Raw genomic sequence first — 21,999 nt, forward strand, 5'->3', positions numbered from 1 at the left:
GTCTGGCAGCCGAGGCCATTGCAGAGCAAGTCTGAGGAGAGCGTAAATAATGAAAAAGAAGAACTGAAAGCAAGTGCATACTTTCAAGAAAAAAAAAAAAAAAAAGGTAATTTTTTTGATAATGTTTAAACCAAAAAAACAACCAAAGATTGATGGGTAACTGCTGGATCATTATGTATCATGGGTAGTTTTAGCAGTTCCCTATCAGAGCTACCGTAGCACTCAGAGGATTCAAAAAGCACCAGTGGGGTTCCGCGTGCTGAATATTTATGTTGCATAAAACAGTATTATGTTGAGCTGGAACTGAGAAACTGACATGAGGCAGTGTCTTCAGATGGAAGTCTTTTGACTCTGTAAACCCCAGTGTCCCCCTGTCTGTCCTCCCCTCCTCCCCATGTGTGTACATGAAGACTTTACCCATCTACCTCAACTGTGTGAGATGTTGTGTGGCAAAGATATTCCTTAACCAAAGAATCCATCCTGTCAGGGTGTCTGTCTATCTATCTATCGATCTATCTATCTTGTCTGTCCATCCGTCTCTTCTTCATGCCTTTTACTCCAAACCAAATGTGCTGGAATCAATCCGTAACAGGAGCCGAACGCGGCCCCCGTCCAGCCAAAGCTTTAAGTATGCTAGTGTCCCATCGATCCATGTTCTGTATATAAATAAAATCATTCTCAAGACCAAAAAAGAAGGAGGTGACAATCCAAGCAAGGAGGATCTTGCTGTAATCAACGTTGCCTATTCCTTTTTTTCCCAAAAAACTAGTATCATGTGACTCGCTGTAACAGAAAAAGCCCAAGAATCAAGCGCTCATCCAAAAATAAAAAAGGTCGGAGGAGACAGAAGCTATTTTTCCACATTTGTAAGCCACCCCTCCCACCCCTGTTTTTTCCAAAATGTTTAGTGTAGTTGAAATACTGTTCGATCCCACTGTTGTAAGTAGGAATTAATGAAATCCATACAAAAGCTTTAAACGGGGACGAGCTGAGGGAAATATTATATTTGACTGAGTCTGAGTTTCCTCAGCTTGGACTCGACCCACCATGCTTTATCGTGCCATTCTTGTCCATGTGTTAGACTTACTGATGAATGTGGCTAACCAACCAAAGGCTTTAAAAAAAAAAAGATACACAACACTTTAAACGTCAATCATGGTGGGACATTTTGTATCAACAACTAAAGAAAATCCCTTTGAATACCTCATGTGAAAATTGTTTGTTGTGATGTTGCACTAAAAAAATAAAAATGACTCATTTGTAACCCAACCCTGTTTTCTGTTGACTTCATTCTGACCTTGCTGGACGTGTTAGCGGGCAATACTGACAATGATATTATATATATACTGTATTCTTGAATGAAATGTTAGCCATCCAATCAAACTGAAAGGAATAACCCTCATAAAACCTGGTATTGCCTTTAAAGTATGCATATATATTTAATACCTGCTTATTTTAGCCTTCTATGGTTCTCCATAAAACCTTTTTTTTCCCTCAGCATCAAAATGCAATTTCTTTTGGCTTTGTGGTTTAAAATGATCAAATGTACCCAAATTCAGCCTTACGTATTGGTATTCTTTGAAGGTTTTAGATGTTTTTGGGGTTTAAACAATGCTTGTCAACACTGTAGGTTTGTAAAATAGACTGTATATAAAAAATATACGTTTCTAGGATCACTATTGTACCCGGAGATATTCAGTTTATTGCTGAGAAGTCTGTATGCTAAATGTGAAGCTGCACCCAGAAGCAAGTTAGCTTAGCATAATGACTGCAACCCGGCCCTCTGCGTCGTAAAACTGCACTCTCTACAGTTGAGTTTTTTGTGTTACTTAATACCGTTAATGAAAAGAGACATGCCACGTAATCAGTAAGCATTTTCTAATGATAGATACATTTTGTTATCCTGGATTTAGCTTCAAGTTTAAACGACATTATGAGAGGTATGTATCTCCTTTTTAAATTCTAAAAAGCATATAAGCTTTAAATAGAAAACAGTTTCAACCGACTCCTTGGACTTGGCTAAGTGTTTGATGAGAGGGTGCACACACACACACACACACACACACACACACACACACACACACACACACACACACACACACACACACACACACACACACACACACACACACACACACACACACACACACACACACACACACACACACACACACACACACACACACACACACACACACACACACACACACAACACACACACACACACACACACACACACACACACACACACACACACACACACACACACACACACACACACACACACATCACTTCAGGGGACATTACATTGACTTGCATGCATTTCCTGGAGACTTATCCTAACCTTAACCATAACCAACACATGCCTAACCCTTAACCTAACCCTAACCTTACCCTAATCTTAAACCTAACCAAGTCTTCACCCTAAAATTAATGATTCCCCTCATGGGGACCTCCAATTTGTCTCCATAAGGGCGGCGAGTCCCCACACATGACTGTGTAAACAGATGTAGGTCCCCACAAGTATAGTAATGCTAGGCCACACACACACACACACACACACACACACACACACACACACACACACACACACACACACACACACACACACACACACACACACACACACACACACACACACACACACACACACACACACACACACACACACACACACACACACACACACACACACACACACACACACACACACACACACACACACACACACAAAACAACAACAACATATCAGAAAGCTGTTCTACTTCAAGACAATGTAACTTGCCAGCAGGCTGCATTATGTCATGCTATACCGTCAGCATGTGCACAGGACAGAGATTTTACCAGAGACACAGGTATTGATTTTGGCGTTCCTTCTGTCGTAACATGTGAAAGCTAAATTGACCAACAAGCCAATTTCCCAAAGAGTCAATGGAATCCTTTCAGGCAGTTTTCATGGCAGATTTAACAGAGTGAAAAGCCTGAAACAGCCGGTGTAAAATCAGATATTCGCTGTCATCACGTCTACGGCACAGAAGACAGATCTGAAAGGGCAAGATTACACAGTACATGTCTCTTTATTAAAGATTCAAGCACACAGTAAAGACAAGATCAATGATAAAACTGTAGTATTTAAAGATGTACTGTTCTTGGCTTTTCCCCTCAGACGGTGCATTACATGGAATTTCCCAAAACCAAATCTGAAGAAAACTGTTATGCTCATTATAAAACGTAACTTTAAAAATAGTGGATATATAAAACTGAAGGGGACGTTAATTATCCAGCCTGTTTCTTCTGCAGCTACATAACGGGGTAGCAGGCGTACAGAGCGATGCCACACTGGTTCTGCTTGTTGCGTGCCATCCGGATGTAGCCCTGTTCTCCGTAGGACGTTCCCCAGCTGGGCAGAAAGAGCAGAGACACAAGTTAATGCAAATACAATCATATTTATATCATTGATATCCTTATTGAGTGATTAGAACTAGACCAGAACAGTCATCCACATGCATTAAGTCGACCAATAGCGCCCCCATGCATGCACGATTTTCATTCTTGGACTTATAATGAGCTTGAAATTGAGAACATTGAGAACAAGCTAGAATAACAGCTACGTTTAATGACCTATTGGTTAATTTAAACACATCAGAAGTGCAGAATACAAACTCAGTGATGTAGCTCCAAATACATTGTTGGTGTCTTGATACTGACACACAAGTAAAGACACGGTTTTAATTAACTCCAGGAGTAACACATCCACCTTAGAGAAATGGAAGACCGAAAGTCTACTGGGTTCAAACAACACACGACATTTAGCCATGAGACGCATTCGTATCTCATGTTAAACCAAATGTTGAGATATTTTTCCGGGCGACATGTCATGTAATGTTACGTCACTGCGTAACAAGATATCTGCCGCTTATTCTAACAAAGCATGCTTGTTATTCAGAGCCAGACCAAGTGGCTTTGTTGCCTAAACCCAACCCCAACATCCGTGATTCTACATCAAAGATCCATGTGTTTCAACTTTAACAACACCTGAGTCAAGACACTGCACAAAAGGCTTTTCAAAATGTAATAGACAATAATCTACTGGGAAAACGTTGGCGTTACAGGTGTTTCATGGGTTGTCTCATTACTTAAACTCAAAATGAAACGACCAATCTCACGGTTTATACATCAAAATCATTTAGGAGGAATACATAAGTCACTGTGTGGCAGAGGCATATCAAGAGGATTAAAACAAGCTAAAACAGGTCTGATGGGATCATGTTTTTCACACAGTAATGAGAAAGGAAACTTCTTCTCTTTTACACACAAAGGATTTCCTGACGTCGTCTGATTAAGACCGTAACTGCAGTTTTGACTGAGAGGCAGCTGTTTGTGGACTTTTAAGTCAACCACTAAACTCGTGTCAGCAGAATACCCAAACCCTTTCTGCTTATTGAAACCGAGTACTTTCAGACACAGTATTGACTTCCCCGTTTCACTTCCCCTCCACCACACAGGGACTCAGATGGGGAAGGAACATACAGGAACTACTGTGCTAAGTAAGTCATAAATCGGTGTGTTTATATGAACTAAATGGGGATGTAGGGGAGATCAGGGCAGAGAGAAGGTCTCACCTGTTCTTCACCAGCCAGTAGTCTTGTCCGTTCAGAGAGCCGTAGCCCACAGCTAACACAGCGTGGTTAATTTTCTGGGTGCAGCTTGGGTCATCGTACACCCCTGAAACAGCAGGGCTCAGGGAATTATTGTGAAATATTGCGTTTAAATCAATTCTATGTATGCATAGCTGGTGAATCAATCAGTAGTTTCAATCTGACATTTGTTCATTTTTCTAGTATTACTGTTGCAGTTGTTTCAACAACAAAAAAACGAAATGCTTTACATTTTCCTCAGAGTCTAACATTTCACAGGAGACACACTTTGTTTTCCACGGCTACTTTAGTTGTTCTGCCATTTCTCCTAGAGGGGATATACAAATGTAAATGTATACTTTTTTAACTGAGGATAACTACTGATAGATACCTGGGGAACATCATTGTTTGTAGATCGAATTTCACGAGTCATTTAGGGAACCAATCTAAACTTCTATGTTGTATTTTGATATGTGTGTATGTGTGTATATGTATATGTGCATATATGTGTATGTATGTGTGTATGTACATATGTGTATATGTATATATGTCAATCAACAGGTAAAGCCGATTAATAATAATAACAACAATAATAATTAATAATAATTATTGCAGATTATAGATTATAAATAAATCATTTAGGGACAAGGGGGTGAGATTAAATACATTATACTTCTTCTCACTCCTTTTCAAACACTAGATGTGGCACTGTTTATGTTGCTAATGCTGTTGTTGTTGTAAATGTAATTTTTTGTTTTGATTTATCTTACATAACTATGCACTGCAACATTTGTTTTGTTTTGTAATTATTTATTTTAAATGTCAATTGCATTGTGCAATCAGCATTTTCTCAATGGAGATAAATTAAAGCAAACAGCTTGAAGAGTAACGTCAAAGCTGCATCTTGCTGTCCTCATTGGTAAACCTTTAGCTACGCTCAACAGTGATACATTGGGTCCTCGAGTACACCTGCACATGCAGCAAGGTGACACATTTACCCAGGTGTGCACAAACAAGACTTTTAGAGGGTGTTAACTTGACTTTTTTGCAAGTATAAGTGTTAAAAATCACTCTCCCTCTGTGACCTTTTGTCAGCAACCTTTTACGAGTCCACCGCCACCCTTCACTAAACACATCTGGATCTTTCTGCATCTATTTAAGTCATGTGAGTAAAGAAAAAGAGCCTGTGGAGCTCATGATGTGAAACGTACCGCTCCTGTAAAAGCGGAATGTGGGCCGCTCGGCGTCAATCGCCACTGAAATGGGTCCAATGTTGGCGATCGCCTCCTTCAAAGAGGCCTCGTTCCCCTCAGGCAGGAAGCTGTAGCTGGAGCAGTTAGCAGCGCGGAACGAAGGGTTGTACTGACACTGCTGGTCCTGAAGTCAGAGGACAAACTGGGGTTAAAAGTGCTGATTTATACTGGATGGAACATACCTGATGGGACTCGAAAAGCAACTCAACGTATAACTTGAAGTTGGCTTACCTCTGGTGTCGTCCATGTAGGTAAAAAGATAACCTCTTCATTTTCCTAAGCGCTAAATATATGCGTTTTCTATCCAGAGCCAGAAACGTTCAATCATTTTCTTTATTTTGTGGGTAAATCACGACCAAAACACCTCTGTGAGGCTGCAACAGTGTCCTTCCTCCTCCTCTTCCACACAAACAGATGCAGCCTGGAGGACAAACACGCTGTCCGCTCACATTCATTTATTGTTGCTCCAAAGAGACATTAACAGCGGACCACAGATGAGTGAAGCGAGTGTTGCCGTCTACAGCCTGCAGGGGTGAGCTCAACTTCTTCTACACCCACATTGTTTGCTCATACAGGAATGTGTTGACTATAAAGCTGAGCTTGCACTCCTAAATGCTTCCACCGAAAACACCACGTTCTAATTGTCTTTTAAAGTTCATTTCAGGCTGAGGTTTTGATCGAGTAGGGTCTACTCGATGAAGTAGGGTCTACTCGATGAAGTAGGGCCTACTCGATGAAGTAGGCCCTACTCGAAGAAGTAGGGTCTACTCGATGAAGTAGGTCCTACTCGATGAAGTAGGGCCTACTCGATGAAGTAGGGCCTACTCGATGAAGTAGGGTCTACTCGATGAAGTAGGTCCTACTCGATGAAGTAGGGCCTACTCGATGAAGTAGGGCCTACTCGATGAAGTAGGGCCTACTCGATGAAGTAGGGTCTACTCGATGAAGTAGGTCCTACTCGATGAAGTAGGGCCTACTCGATGAAGTAGGGCCTACTCGATGAAGTAGGGCCTACTCGATGAAGTAGGGTCTACTCGATGAAGTAGGGCCTACTCGATGAAGTAGGGTCTACTCGATGAAGTAGGGCCTACTCGATGAAGTAGGGTCTACTCGATGAAGTAGGTCCTACTCGATGAAGTAGGGCCTACTCGATGAAGTAGGGCCTACTCGATGAAGTAGGGCCTACTCGATGAAGTAGGGCCTACTCGATGAAGTAGGGCTTACTTCATCGAGTAGGGTCTACTCGATGAAGTAGGGCCTACTCGATGAAGTAGGGCCTACTCGATGTCTATAGCCCACTTGGGCTATAGACCCCTCCGGTGTCGAGGAAGTTCTGACTGATAAAGCTAATTGCAATACAAGTCACCTTTAATGCAGATCACAAGTTCCCTAAGTCTGAGGTCATGTCTATTTTTTGGAAACCAATATGCATTTAATTGTAACAGGTGTGTAGGAACACACATTTTCACATTTAAAAGTTGGAACATGTAAACTTTTAAAATGTTTGCTAAAAGAAACTATTAATTAAAACAATTTGTGTTTTAATTGAACTCAAACAGATTCAGTGTATCTGATATCTGACACTACATACTGATATACACCTGAGCATCAGCAGGAGAGGACTCTTTAAAGTAGAGACACTACATACTGATATACACCTGAACATCAGCAGGAGAGGACTCTTTAAAGTAGAGACACTACATACTGATATACACCTGAACATCTGCAGGAGAGGACTCTTTAAAGTAGAGACACTACATACTGATATACACCTGAACATCAGCAGGAGAGGACTCTTTAAAGTAGAGGCACTACATACTGATATACACCTGAACATCAGCAGGAGAGGACTCTTTAAAGTAGAGACACTACATACTGATAAACACCTGAACATCAGCAGGAGAGGACTCTTTAAAGTAGAGACACTACATACTGATATACACCTGAACATCAGCAGGAGAGGACTCTTTAAAGTAGAGACACTACATACTGATATACACCTGAACATCAACAGGAGAGGACTCTTTAAAGTAGAGACACTACATACTGATATACACCTGAACATCAGCAGGAGAGGACTCTTTAAAGTAGAGACACTACATACTGATATACACCTGATCATCAGCAGGAGAGGACTCTTTAAAGTAGAGACACTACATACTGATATACACCTGAACATCAGCAGGAGAGGACTCTTTTAAAGTAGAGACACTACATACTGATATACACCTGAACATCAGCAGGAGAGGACTCTTTAAAGTAGATACACTATATACTGATATACACCTGAACATCAGCAGGAGAGGACTCTTTAAAGTAGAGACACTACATACTGATATACACCTGAACATCAGCAGGAGAGGACTCTTTAAAGTAGATACACTACATACTGATATACACCTGAACATCAGCAGGAGAGGACTCTTTAAAGTAGAGACACTACATACTGATATACACCTGAACATCAGCAGGAGAGGACTCTTTAAAGTAGAGACACTACATACTGATATACACCTGAACATCAGCAGGAGAGGACTCTTTAAAGTAGAGACACTACATACTGATATACACCTGAACATCAGCAGGAGAGGACTCTTTAAAGTAGAGACACTACATACTGATATACACCTGAACATCAGCAGGAGAGGACTCTTTAAAGTAGAGACACTACATACTGATATACACCTGAGCATCAGCAGGAGAGGACTCTTTAAAGTAGAGACACTACATACTGATATACACCTGAGCATCAGCAGGAGAGGACTCTTTAAAGTCGAGACACTACATACTGATATACACCTGAACATCAGCAGGAGAGGACTCTTTAAAGTAGAGACACTACATACTGATATACACCTGAACATCAGCAGGAGAGGACTCTTTAAAGTAGAGACACTACATACTGATATACACCTGAACATCAGCAAGAGAGGACTCTTTAAAGTAGAGACACTACATACTGATATACACCTGAACATCAGCAGGAGAGGACTCTTTAAAGTAGAGACACTACATACTGATATACACCTGAACATCAACAGGAGAGGACTCTTTAAAGTAGAGACACTACATACTGATATACACCTGAACATCAGCAGGAGAGGACTCTTTAAAGTAGAGACACTACATACTGATATACACCTGAACATCAGCAGGAGAGGACTCTTTAAAGTAGAGACACTACATACTGATATACACCTGAACATCAGCAGGAGAGGACTCTTTAAAGTAGAGACACTACATACTGATATACATCTGAACATCAGCAGGAGAGGACTCTTTAAAGTAGAGACACTACATACTGATATACACCTGAACATCAGCAGGAGAGGACTCTTTAAAGTAGAGACACTACATACTGATATACACCTGAACATCAGCTGGAGAGGACTCTTTAAAGTAGAGACACTACATACTGATATACACCTGAATATCAGCAGGAGAGGACTCTTTAAAGTAGAGACACTTAATACTGATATACACCTGAACATCAGCAGGAGAGGACTCTTTAAAGTAGAGACACTACATACTGATATACACCTGAACATCAGCAGGAGAGGACTCTTTAAAGTAGAGACACTACATACTGATATACACCTGAACATCAGCAGGAGAGGACTCTTTAAAGTAGAGACACTACATACTGATATACACCTGAACATCAGCAGGAGAGGACTCTTTAAAGTAGAGACACTACATACTGATATACACCTGAACATCAGCAGGAGAGGACTCTTTAAAGTAGATACACTACATACTGATATACACCTGAACATCAGCAGGAGAGGACTCTTTAAAGTAGAGACACTTAATACTGATATACACCTGAACATCAGCAGGAGAGGACTCTTTAAAGTAGAGACACTACATACTGATATACACCTGAACATCAGCAGGATGCTCACCTGTCCTTTGTACGGGTACGACGCCTCAGAGTCGATCCCCTGGTTGTCGATGACGTACTTGAAGGCCTGGTTCATGAAGCCCCCGTTGCAGCCGCGGTTTCCGTATTTTCCAGAACAGTCCACCAGGTTTTGGGGACTCAGGTCCACCAGCTTCCCTGTGGTCCTGGCTAACTGGCCCTCCAAGGCCCCTGCAGCACTGAAGGCCCAGCAGGAGCCACAGGAACCCTGGGTGTTAAACAAGATCAAGATTCAAGATGCAAGGCTTTTAATGTCATGTGTGCATAGCTACAGTGTAGATCAGGGGTGCCCAATACGTCAATCGCAAAGGTAGTGTGGGGAGATCGCATTTTTTTTAAGTTAGCCTATCATCTATCCTTACTATGATAAATGGACTGTACTTATATAGCGCTTTATCCAGTCTTTAAGGATATATCAATGAAAATCTTAGGTCACAGGCTCCTCCAACAGCGCAACACAATAACATAGTGCAAGTAAATACAAAAATTGAATACACATAGTGCCATAAGAGTTTATATACAAGTATTTGGAATATGATATGTTAGATAAATAATGTGTAAGTAGCAAACAGATGAATGTTATGGATGTTCTTTCAAAAGTTCAGTGACTCAATGAACCCAGAATAGGAACAGAGAACTGTGTCTTAACAGTGAGGCAATAAACTGTCATCCTCCCACACCGTCCTCCTTTAATTCCTGTAAGCAGCTGTTGTTTTCTTTACAGGAAGTCGTCACCACAACTGCCAGTTTTGTAAGTTTTTTTGCCACATCCACTGGGTTGTTAGTGTGGAAGATGTGTCACATGCATTACCAAAACCAAATCTATAGCTCATCACCTGACCTGCATACATAAGCACATAAGCTGTAGAAAACATATCACATTTAGAACTATACAACTATTTTAAATGTATAAAAATAATTCACAACAAATGTAAATATAGAAAAAGAGTAAGTACATATATAATATTATATTAGGACAATATATATGAAGAATAACTGATGTGCTTCATATCAGAATTTAAAAGGGATGTCTGTGCAGTTTTATACCTTTGTACAAAATGTGCAAAATATACAGTTTTTTATGTTTGACCTAATTACTTTTAATTGGCCGCCGATAAAATAATAATAACTTTGATCTTCATTTGATTCTTTACTGTATCATACAACTAAAGTATGTCAATAATATGTGTGTCAAGTGAAGAGGAATAAGGGATGCAGATTAATATCATTCAACCAAACTCACAAGTATTGAAAGACTTCAGTTCTGTGCAACATGTTAGATATAATAGACAAACAAGGAAAGTGAGTTGTTAAACCTCTTAAACACCACAAATATCTTCTTCTTACACTATTTCTATTTTATTTGTATTTACTTGCACTATTTTGTCTGTTTTATTGTGTTGGAGGAGCCTGAGACCTAAGAGTTTCATTGATATATCTACACTGTAGCTATGTAAGCCTTGCATCTTGAATCTTGATAGAAATACATCCAAGATGGACACTCATGATGTACTGGAAACTACTGTTGGGTTGTGTGCAACAGCATTACATTGAAAAACTAAAGTGAAAGTCCTTCAAAATTGAACACTACTTGAGTAAGTCTACTTATGGCGCGTTTCCACTGCAGGCCTCGCTCGGCCTCGCTCGGTTTGGTTAGGCCTTATTAGGCCCGGGTCACTTTAATGCTGCGCTTCCATTACAGTTTAGGAACTGGGGTAGTTACTATAGTAACGCAGTGTAGGCGGGTAGGTTTTGTTTATTTAACTTTGGGAATTTTGTTTGTTTGTTATGAGTTTAAATAGATTTTGAAAGTGGAGGTAGAGAGAGAGAGAAGCAGCGCTGTCTGCTTAGTTGCAATACTGTAGCTTATGCAATTTAGGCCTATACATTGTTTATGTGCCAGTGGGTCCATGGTTTTGAGTCTGTGTGTGTGTTGAGCGCAGCGACGTCTGCTTTTTGCAGTACAGTAACTAAAGTAGGACTAAGCATACCGGTAGTTTCTGTGGACCTGTCTGCCCGTTTTGTGAGTGCATTGCGCACTTGAGTGGCATTGTTTGGGATGACCTAATTAAAATAAAGTAAACAAATCCCCACTACACCACTGTATATAACGTTAGCTTAGCCAAGCTACATTTAAGAAAACACGCATTTTAAAAAGGTTTTTCACCTGCCGTCTGTCTGCAGACTTGTCAAAGCATTAATTCATGGTTTTTACTAACCGGTATCAGTATGTTGTTACTTCGGCATCATTTTGAAACGTGTATTACAATTAAATCACGGTCAAATATGTTCATCTTGTTGTAGTTGTAGCCCCCTTGCCAGCGATTCTCTCTCTAGTTTAGCATACTCAGCCCGACTCAGCCTGGTTGTTCCTGGCCCTAGAACCACGATTTAGTCGGGCCAGAAAAAAGGTGAAAAAGTAGCCCCGGGCCAAAACTACGCCAAGTGGAAACGCAACCAAAAACGGGCCCCGCACGGCTCGGCACGCTTAAAGCGAGCTACCCGCTGCAGTGGAAACGCGCCATTAGTTACTTTACACCACTGACTAGAATACATCACTATGGGGAACCCTGGTTGTATGTAGAGCTATGTGCAAATGAGAATAAAAGCCTTGAATCCACTGGAGGTCCCCCTCACCTGCATCTTGACCCTGGTCACACAGCCCTTGTCTCTCCAGTCCATGGTGTCGGGGGCTTTAGCGCCTGAAGCCCCTCTGAAGGCTAACGGTGCCCTCTGGATGTCGTTGGGAGGAGTGAGCATGGCGTACGACTGCAGGATCTCCTCTGCTGTCTGTCAGGAAGAACAACAAATACAATTATATTAATATAGCCCAGTATCACAAACTACACATGTGTCTCAGGGGTCACGTTTGACCTTCGCCTGTGCTGTCTCTGTGTTGTGATGCAAGTAGAAAGTAGAAATAGTCAATAAGAAATATGTTTATTCTCATCACTGCCCAATTATTAATGAGATGAGATGCCAAGTATCTGAACTAGCATCACAGAGCAGCACACTGAGTTTACATGGATGTTTCCTTCTGCACTTTGTTTCTCACGACAACAGGACATGTTTGGTTTGTCCTTTGAGGGAAATAGTTTTGTTGAAGCTGTTGTTGGCCTGTGGAAAAATGTCATCATAAGAAATGACTCTGCAGATTTGATTATTTAATGTTGTTTTTATAGGCAATCATTTAAGCTTTGTTAGTTCCAGGTTTAATATGTGCAATAAGTTCATTTCAATAAGTTCTGCAATAAACATTGAACCAGTCCGGCCCTCGACTTGTACCCATTTCTAAATGTTGGCCCTCTGTGTATTTGAGTTTGACAGCCCTTGTTTAGAGTTACAATCGATGAAACTGTAATGTAAAAATGAATAATCTTGATTAGTTTTTCCCTTTTGCTCTCCGGGTTTCCTGTGTTCTTTGGAAAACATTTGAACAAAGGTTTGGAAAGTTAGAAGATTAATGTGGGTTTAGAATACAAACCCAAAAGCCTCTACATTGTAAACTAAAACATAGAGTAACGTTTTCACTGTGTGAGTGTGTGTGAGAGTTCAGTTCTCAGGAATAAGCTATGGTATAATTACTCCAATTCAGCTTGAATATCTCCAAAGACCCTCGGACACAGATTGAGGCGAGGCAGGTTAAAGGACGCAAACCAAACACCACGTAGTTAATATTCCAGTATGCAGCGTGGTTTCTTTAGACACTCATTATACACCCAGAACATACTGCAGGCTATTCTCCACATACAGTAAGTGCTGAATGCATCCTGCAGGAGCCGTGGATCAGTGGTCGAGCTGAGAGCAGAAACCATCTCATTACTCCAGTCTCAAAGGCTTGAACCAGAGGACGGGCCAAAGGGTGAAAAGACGAAGTCTAATGCTCAGCGTCCAAATATACAAATGTACATTCTGCCTGTGGGTATTTGTTTCCTGATTACAGGAACTTTCACGGGACTTCAGCTGAAATGATCAGTTAAAGCAGCTATGATCGATATTGTTAGAATAACAAAGTGTCAAATAAGTGAGAAACGTTTGTCAACAGGCTCAATGAGTTTTTAAAAGTACAATGGAAGCCAGAGCCTTTTCTTATCAAGCTCCACATTTGTGGAATCAGCTTCCAGTTTGTGTTCGGGCGGCAGACACCCTATCCGTTTTTAAGAGTGCGCTTAAGACCTTCCTTTTTGATAAAGCTTATAGTTAGGGCTGATTAGATTCAGCCCCTAGTTTTGCTGATATAGGCTTAGTTTGTCGGGGGACATCTTACTTCTTCCTTCTCTCTGTCTATACCTGTGTACTCTCATGTTCCGATTAACCCAGCTTCCCCAAATGTCTTTCCTTTTGGTGTCTATATACGCTGGGATCCGGAGACATGGCTGATCCTGAGTCCTGATCTGAGTCCTGGACTTCGTGTCGTGGCTGAACCTGTCTCTGCGGTCCTGCCTGACTCTCATCATACTACTTCCCTGATGGCTCCCACAGGATTGCTGACATCTTCGTGGATTCATCTTCTTATTATACAGACACATGCATTTCCTAACATTCGGTACTACTATGCTGTCAAATGTATTATCTCTTCGATTTACACACGGCATCTATTGCACGTCTGTCCGTCCTGGGAGAGGGATCCCTCCTCTGTTGCTCTCCCTGAGGTTTCTCCCATGTTTCCCTTTAAACTGTGGGTTTTCTCTGGAAGTGTTTCCTTGTACGATGTGAGGGTCTAAGGACAGAGGGTCTAAGGACAGAGGGTGTCGTATTGCCATACTGATATTCTGTACACACTGTGAAGACCACTGAGACAATGTAACATGTGTGATGTTGGGCTATATAAATAAACATTGATTGATTGATCAAAAGACCTGCAAATGAAGAAATATCTTCACCAACTCCTAATAGAAGTGTTTTGGGACGTTGTTGCGTGTTTGCACCTGTCGGCCAACGTAACATCCCGCTTATCCGAGTCGGGTTTGCGGAGGTAGCAGTTCTAGTTTTTCCCAACTCCTTACGCCCTAATTTGGTGCTTTCGTTCTCATTTCCATTGATAGAATGATTGCAACATACATACGGGCCTTCTTTTGAGATCCAGTTGCCATCTATTCATCCAACATATTTCAAAAAGTAATATATAACATTATTATAATGAATAACTGTTGAGAATCAAAGTTCAAAACCAATCATAAGCTGCATCTTTCTGACCTATAACCATTATAAAAACTGTTGTTAGATGAATGAATACATGTGCTTATCATAACAACAGTTCCCTAAACCTTTCCCTTCATTATACACGCTGTAGTTTCTCACCAAGTCTCCCATGTGGTTCATGCTCAGATCGTAGGTGTGCAGCCCCATGGAGGCCTCCAGGTTGTGCATGCTAATGAGCATCAAGTTTTTCTCCCACAATTCCCGGCGGTGCATATCCTCCACCTCAAAACAAAGATATACAGTAAGAGAGCGTAAGGTCAAAGACTGCTACATTATGGATTTTGCGCCTACAAATACATTTACATCCCTTTTTTATTTTTAGACTACCTCATTTCTGTACTTCTTCTCGTGCGTCTTCTTCCACAGCTCCCAGTGGCCGTCCAGCTGGCTTTCAAACATGGCCGCCGCGCCGACACACACGAAGACGAGCAGAAGGCTCCCCAACATCATACCTGCGCACACACACACACACACACCACACACACACACACACACACACACACACACACACACACACACACACACACACACCACCACACACAACACCACACACACACACACACACACCACACCACACACACACATCACCACACACACACACACACACACACACACACACACACACACACACACGGTCAGGATGTCGTGTGACCTTTTCTTGCAGAGAAAACAAAGCTTTGAGTCACAAACAGGCGAGCGGTGTTCGCTTCAAAACAACCACACGCAGAGGATCGTCGTGTGTTTCAGTTATTCTTCTCACAGCGGGGAAACACAACAATAGAAATAGAGCAGTAACAGAAAGTGCAAATGAAAGACAACAGTTAAAATATTGAACAAAATAGGCCAACACACTTTTAATACAATTAAATAAGTAACCAACCATGGTAGAAGTACAATAACTGTACATTCACTTTTTTATTTAAACAACTATTCAAAATGTACACTGCCCTGTACATTTTATTTTTGTATATATACCTTTCATATTCTATTAAAACACGTTTTATTTGTGTTTTATTGGCTTATTTCTGCTTTTAAATGCCTTAATGTCAATCCAAAAGTCAAAAGCTAACAACAAACATTGCGAAATAATGTTGTTTTTAAAATGTTATTTGTTTATTCAAGGCCTTGACTCATCACCTGTATACCTTTCACGAATAAGTGTATGTCATTTTAAGGTCAGACTTAAATTCTTACCTGTCCAACGCTTTGAATACAACTAGTTTAAGTGTTAATTGTGTCTATGTCATGCTATTCGTGTGTGACTCTCTGTAACACATATCCAGGAACTGTATATAGCATTTTGGCTTTTTAAATCTGGCACTTTTCAGCAATTAACAAGCAAGTTAACCAATAAATATTACTTGTTTTAAACGTATGTTTTGTGTGTTAACTTAAACACTATAAATTATAAATCTGATTAAGTTGATAACTAGCTTATTGTTCTACCTTATGCTTAAGTTTATACACTTATACAATCTAAGAAAACATCAAAGTGTGAAGCTCATGATGTTGAGCTTCTTCACCAATATGTGTGGCCGTGATAATGCTGATGTTGTATCAGGAGGTTTAAGACAATCTGATAATGCACACAGACTATTACCACACTTCTGCTTAAATGTATCTGACGTGTTTGTGGTGAAGATGTTTCGGCAGGTCAGCAGAAGTCTATGTATTACTTATCTTAATGTAAAGCTATTGAACTATAGCAGAACTGGAACTAATAAACAAGCAAGATATGTTTTCAAACGCAGTTGTTGTTGAATCAAAACCATGTAGAGAATGTTGTTCAGCAGCTTCAGATGATGGGAAGTGTGTGCAGCGAGAGCGATGATTCGGCAATTTAAAAAGGAACTAAAAAGCACTTAATATAATTCAATATTTGAATTAGTTTCAACCGGTCATGGTGTTCAGTATTGGTTCTTTTCATCTGATTTATGGAGAATGATGAACACTTTAAAATAAGTAGAGGATAACAATCTATTCTTAAGGTAGACAACAAGTGTCACCTGATACCTGACTGACGCACTTAACAACTAATAGTTATAAAAGCAAAACGTTATACAAACTCCCAGAACATCTGCGAATGGCTAGCAATTTAGAATCATTTAAATCAGGTCTAAAAACATTTCTTTTTAATATGGCTTTTCAAATTTAAATGTTCCAATTTTTGAACTGTTAAACATGGCTTTCTTTCTTTTAATTAATTGTGTTTTCTCTGTTTGATCCTGTAAAGCACTTTGAATTGCATTACTGTATGAATTGTGCTATACAAATAATTTGCCTTGCCTATAACTTTTAATCTACCCCTTCAATATTTGTGATCATTCACTTTAATCTGAACTGTAGACGTTCAAGCCGCTAACATTAAGCTCAAAAGAAGAATTATTCAAAAACATTTTATAATTAACTTAAGTCAAGTTCAAGTGTATTTACCAAGGACACTCCTTTTCTCATCAACTCATATAATGTATTACTTATTGGGACTAAATTGGCCCAATCGTTTGTACAACAATAAACTTCCAAGTATAGTTTGAGTGTAGGAGTAGAGTACACACATTGTATTACTTAACTGTGACTATATTATGAGTGAACTTCTTGGTATAATGTGTAGTAGTTGTTTACTTCTAGCTGTCTCTTACAAACAAAAGTACACTTTAAAGTTACTATTTAATAGTTTTGGTAGTGCTACTTTACTGCTATTTGTGTTTTCTATGGACTGGTACTTTTGTTTCCGAAATCGGGATCAATAAAGTACAATTGTATCTTATCTTATAAACACCTGAACACACTTAAAAACTAAAATATGTCATATATTTTGTGCAGATCAAGTCATTAATATAACTCTCAGTGAATTAGTAATTGTTATGTGAGTTTTAAGTGTATCCAAGTTACCCAAAGAAGGTTTCGTTGAATGGTCTCTTTTGTTTATCTTAAATTACTTCCAAAATTACTCTTTACAAAAATACATAATTCATGTTTAAAAGGGGAAACTGCAGCAAAAAGTACATCCATTTATAGTTGTCACCATAGAGAACAACCTGAGCTAAAGTCCTTTTAAATCACCACAGACTCACTAAACCACAGTTTAATAACCTTACAGATATGTAACTAATGGTTTGTTATTTATCGTCACTTTGATAACCTCACCTGCAGCATGAACACAAAGAAACTCCTCACAAACATAGAAACGAAAGTAGAAGCAAAGCCAAAGGGTTTTGATATCATTTTCATTCATATAAAACGCATTATGTTTTGATAAAAGCTTAAATTAAATGATGAGAAGTGTAAAACTCGCCTTGATCAGTGTGTCTCATCGCTGCTTCTCTGCTGAACACTGACAGGTTTTCCTGGTTTGTTAGTTATGAAGAAAGAGTCACATGATGAGTCGCTCTTCTTCCTCTTTAGAAACAGAAAGCTGCAACGCGACGATGTGTGAGGAAATCACCTGAGACTGAGCAGAGATAGAATAATACAAGAGAAACTAAAAGTATGAAGAAACAACAAGGAACATGTGATTTATGTATGTAGTTTGACCTGAAAGCCTCAACACGAGACGAGAAGAGATGGTTTGTTTTTATTCAGTGTCTAAATACATTAAACATGTGTAAAAAAAGTACGTTTTATAAAAAGTCTAATTATCAGCATCTAGTGGCGGTGATGTGAATTACACATCTCAATACAAACTGGTTGGAGACATTTTTTTTTCTCAAAATCCAAAGAACTGAGAGAGCAGTGAATATAAGAGAAACTAAATGTGAAGAAAAGGTGATTTAATGGTCTATTTTTAAAGCTTTGAAGACACAACCAGAGAGAGACTAGAAGAGAGAGTTATGTCATGTTGTGTCCAAACACATTCAAACAACAACATTTGTACAAAATAAAGTAAACACAAAAAAAGCTTCTAGTGGCAATGATGTGAATTACACCTTGTTGGATCAAAAATGATTAAAACATCCAAAGGTTTTACTGTTAGCAGTGCCGATTCTAGAGTCGGTGGGGGCTCTAGACAAACATTCACTGGGGGCCCCTCGAACCAGCTTTTCATCACCACGCACAGCCGACAGCACCCCCCCCCCCCACGTTTTGTAAAAAGTCTCATTAGCAGCATCTAGTGGCTGTTCTGTGAATTACACCTATTTATACAAATTTGTTGGATGAAACATGATAGCACAATTCTAAGGTTTTATTGTAATTTGCACAATAAATAGCTACAGTGTAGTTATAGGAAATTAAAATGTTAAGTCTTAGGCTCCTCCTACAGTGTAACATGCAATATACTTAACATAAAAGGTAAGAGAAATAAACTAATGCAATGAAATCAAAGTGCAAGTGGAGGGAAAATGTAGGAATCAGAAACTCAAATTTAATGTTCGGAAAAATGTAATGCAGTTAACACTAGCACTTATGTCACATGGCAATGTATTTTTAATTGTTCATTATTGCATGGTTTTTAAGTGTCTTTTATACCCTTTTTATTGTGTGCTTTTACTCTGAAATGTGTTTGCTTTTCAACTGGTTTTACTTCCTCCTGCATGCTTTTATTTTGAAATGTTTGGATCGGATTTGAACCCCTTCTGCCATGCCGATTGACAATACTCAATACTGATTCTCAATACTCAAATGTCCCCTCCTCGACTCCTCGGTCCTCTGGTAGTGACCCGGAAATGAATTTCAGCGTGCCATTTTGAAGGACGTCTAATTTCTCTAAATGCACACCGAGGACCGAGGATCGAGCGTCGAGGAGGCTCTCAGGAGGAGCTATAACCGAGGATACACTGATGGTTCCTCCACGGCTCCTCCGCGGATGCATTTCCGGGAACGGTGGAGGCATGACGCACGGCCGGACTTATCTCAGCCAATGACAGCTCTGCATGCATTCCCTGGATATTATTTTAGGAACTGCTTTCATCGTGTCGCGATGTTTCCAGAGAGAACAGCTGTGAGGTCCGTGCAGAAAGCAGAGCAGTGTGTATAATATATATCACTCAGTATAACAGGCCTACTCTCTTTATTTGCTTTAGTTTAGTAGATATCTAAAAACAAAGAGTCGATATTTTTCTAAGACCATTTAGTGCTTCACATAATAAAATACACAACGGCTGTAGCCTGATTATGCTTTAGGACAGTGTTTCTCAAACTTTTTCATACCAAGGACCACTTAACCAATAAAAAAACACTCGCGGACCACCTCACTCCACAAATATCCAAAATCACATCGTTTTTCTAGAACAGATTACAAATCGCCTGAAAATGGTACAAACAAGTACAACATGTCTGATGAAGGTGTTGCGCTGGGCTATTTCATACAATCAAAAGTGAAACTTACGCTCGCTCCATTGCGGAGATGTTCCCGCGAGAGTGCGGAGAGCTTAAATGTATTTATTTATTTCAAATGTGAAATGTTACCAATATACTCACGGACCGGGGGCGCTCACGGACCACCAGTGGTCCGCGGACCACACAATGCCTCTTTCACACCAGCGCTTTTTCAGCTCCGGCTCGGAGCTGGAGCCTGAAAAGCGCCGGTTTTTCCTGTTCACACCGCAGCGGCGCCGGCTCTTAGCTCCGGAATCTGGTTCACTTCCAGCTCCAAAAAATTGTCGGTCTAGACTCTAGAGGCAAGAGCTTCGGAGCTAAGAGGTGGCGTCGCTTACGTCTCTCTACGTCGAGGCGTGCAGGAAACTAAACCCACCTCCCCTGAACATGGGTCGACTGTCATGCCTGCCTACAAGCAGTAGTGCTTATAAACACACTTTATAAAGTCAGGCAACACTAACCAGGCTTCGTGTGATTCTGTTTATTTGTACCTTACTTTGACCATCCGTTCACTGTTATTGATCATTGTGGAGAGGGGCAGACGTGTTGCAAGTATTATAGCAGCTATCGGATGGAATCAATACATGGGCTGCACAGGTTGTCGTGTCCGACTATCACAAGTAGAATCATAATAAAAATACGCCGGTAAAATGTGCCTGTAGAAAACGGTTTATGCCACAATAGGATAGCAATAGCAAGTAGTCAGTTTAGCTTCGGTTGCTATGCTAACAGCACCCATTTTATACCAGAGAAACTTTCATAACAGCGTTGTGATACCAAACAGCGTCAATTCAGACTGACACACATTCACTTAGGCTAAGGGGAACTGGGGATATGTATCAGCTGCTTGTGTGAGTCGGACAGTGAATACTTTAGAGCGGCCGCTGCAGTGTGAGCTAACCGGGAGCTAACGGAGGAGAATAAACTCCCGTGGAAGAGCAGCCAACACTGCAGCGGTCGGTAAATGCTGCAGAAACACATTAATAAACAATGAACCACGGCACTCTGGAGCAAAGTATAAGGTTGGAGAAGTCGTTATTTAATTTAATCTGGCTTCATGTGATTAAAAGCAACACGATCATCAACCCGACGCAGTTGTTGTTGTTGTGAGCGCCGTAATGCCGTTGGGGAGCAAATCATCGATGTAAACGGTGACGTCATGACGCAGCAGCGGCAGCACCAGTCGGGCTCTGGGCGGTGTGAACAGAGCGGGAGCAGAAAAGGGAAACCGGAGCTGAACCAGAAAAGCTCTAGCTCGGAGCTAGAAAGGGAAAAGCGCTGGTGTGAAAGCCGCAAAAGAAGCACTGCTTTAGGAGCTGTAGGTGTGTGTGTGTGTGTGTGTGGCAGTGTGTAGGTGTGTGTGTTGTACAGTGCGTAGATGCGGCGGACAGACGGGTCTCAGTTGGTTTGGTGTCCTCTGCTTACTTTTAATACTTGTAAATACAACTTTTGGCCCGTAATTTCAATTCCCCATTTCAGCGACCAGAGAGAGGGGCGGATATATCCAGTCTCTGATTGTGTTACGTTATTATGAGAGTGCTCTCATACTTTAAATTGTATATATTATTTATATAAATATATTTATGTGTGTGTGTGTCCGCATCTGTAGCCCGTTTCTCAATCGCGAGGAAACTGGCTTCCAAGCCAATATTTCAAGGATACTACGTCA

At 40.4% G+C, this 21,999-nt stretch overlaps 1 protein-coding gene across 1 annotated transcript; it reads right to left on the reverse strand.

Moving 5' to 3' along the window:
- Positions 1 to 3,058: 3,058 nt before the first annotated feature.
- LOC117563198 (cathepsin S-like) lies at positions 3,059 to 18,454 on the reverse strand. Its single transcript, XM_034241384.1, has 8 exons — positions 18,310 to 18,454; positions 15,342 to 15,466; positions 15,114 to 15,236; positions 12,450 to 12,602; positions 9,796 to 10,020; positions 5,849 to 6,014; positions 4,623 to 4,725; positions 3,059 to 3,400 (listed from the first exon to the last, which is right to left on the reverse strand). The coding sequence occupies exons 1-8, from the start codon at positions 18,326 to 18,328 to the stop codon at positions 3,301 to 3,303; spliced, it is 1,014 nt and encodes a 337-aa protein (XP_034097275.1). The 5' UTR covers positions 18,329 to 18,454; the 3' UTR covers positions 3,059 to 3,300.
- Between the last annotated feature and the right edge of the window lie 3,545 nt (positions 18,455 to 21,999).

This window comes from Gymnodraco acuticeps, unplaced genomic scaffold, assembly GCF_902827175.1.
Source record: "Gymnodraco acuticeps unplaced genomic scaffold, fGymAcu1.1, whole genome shotgun sequence".
Classification (NCBI taxonomy): Eukaryota; Metazoa; Chordata; class Actinopteri; order Perciformes; family Bathydraconidae; genus Gymnodraco; species Gymnodraco acuticeps.

What these genes read in the sequence shown, in the direction of transcription:
- LOC117563198 (XM_034241384.1), bottom strand. An exon ending in TGAACCACATGGGAGACTTG is followed by an intron (nt 12,603 to 15,113) that starts GTGAGAAACTAC and finishes TCTTCCTGACAG; the next exon opens with ACAGCAGAGGAGATCCTGCA. An exon ending in ATTCCGCTTTTACAGGAGCG is followed by an intron (nt 4,726 to 5,848) that starts GTACGTTTCACA and finishes CTGCTGTTTCAG; the next exon opens with GGGTGTACGATGACCCAAGC.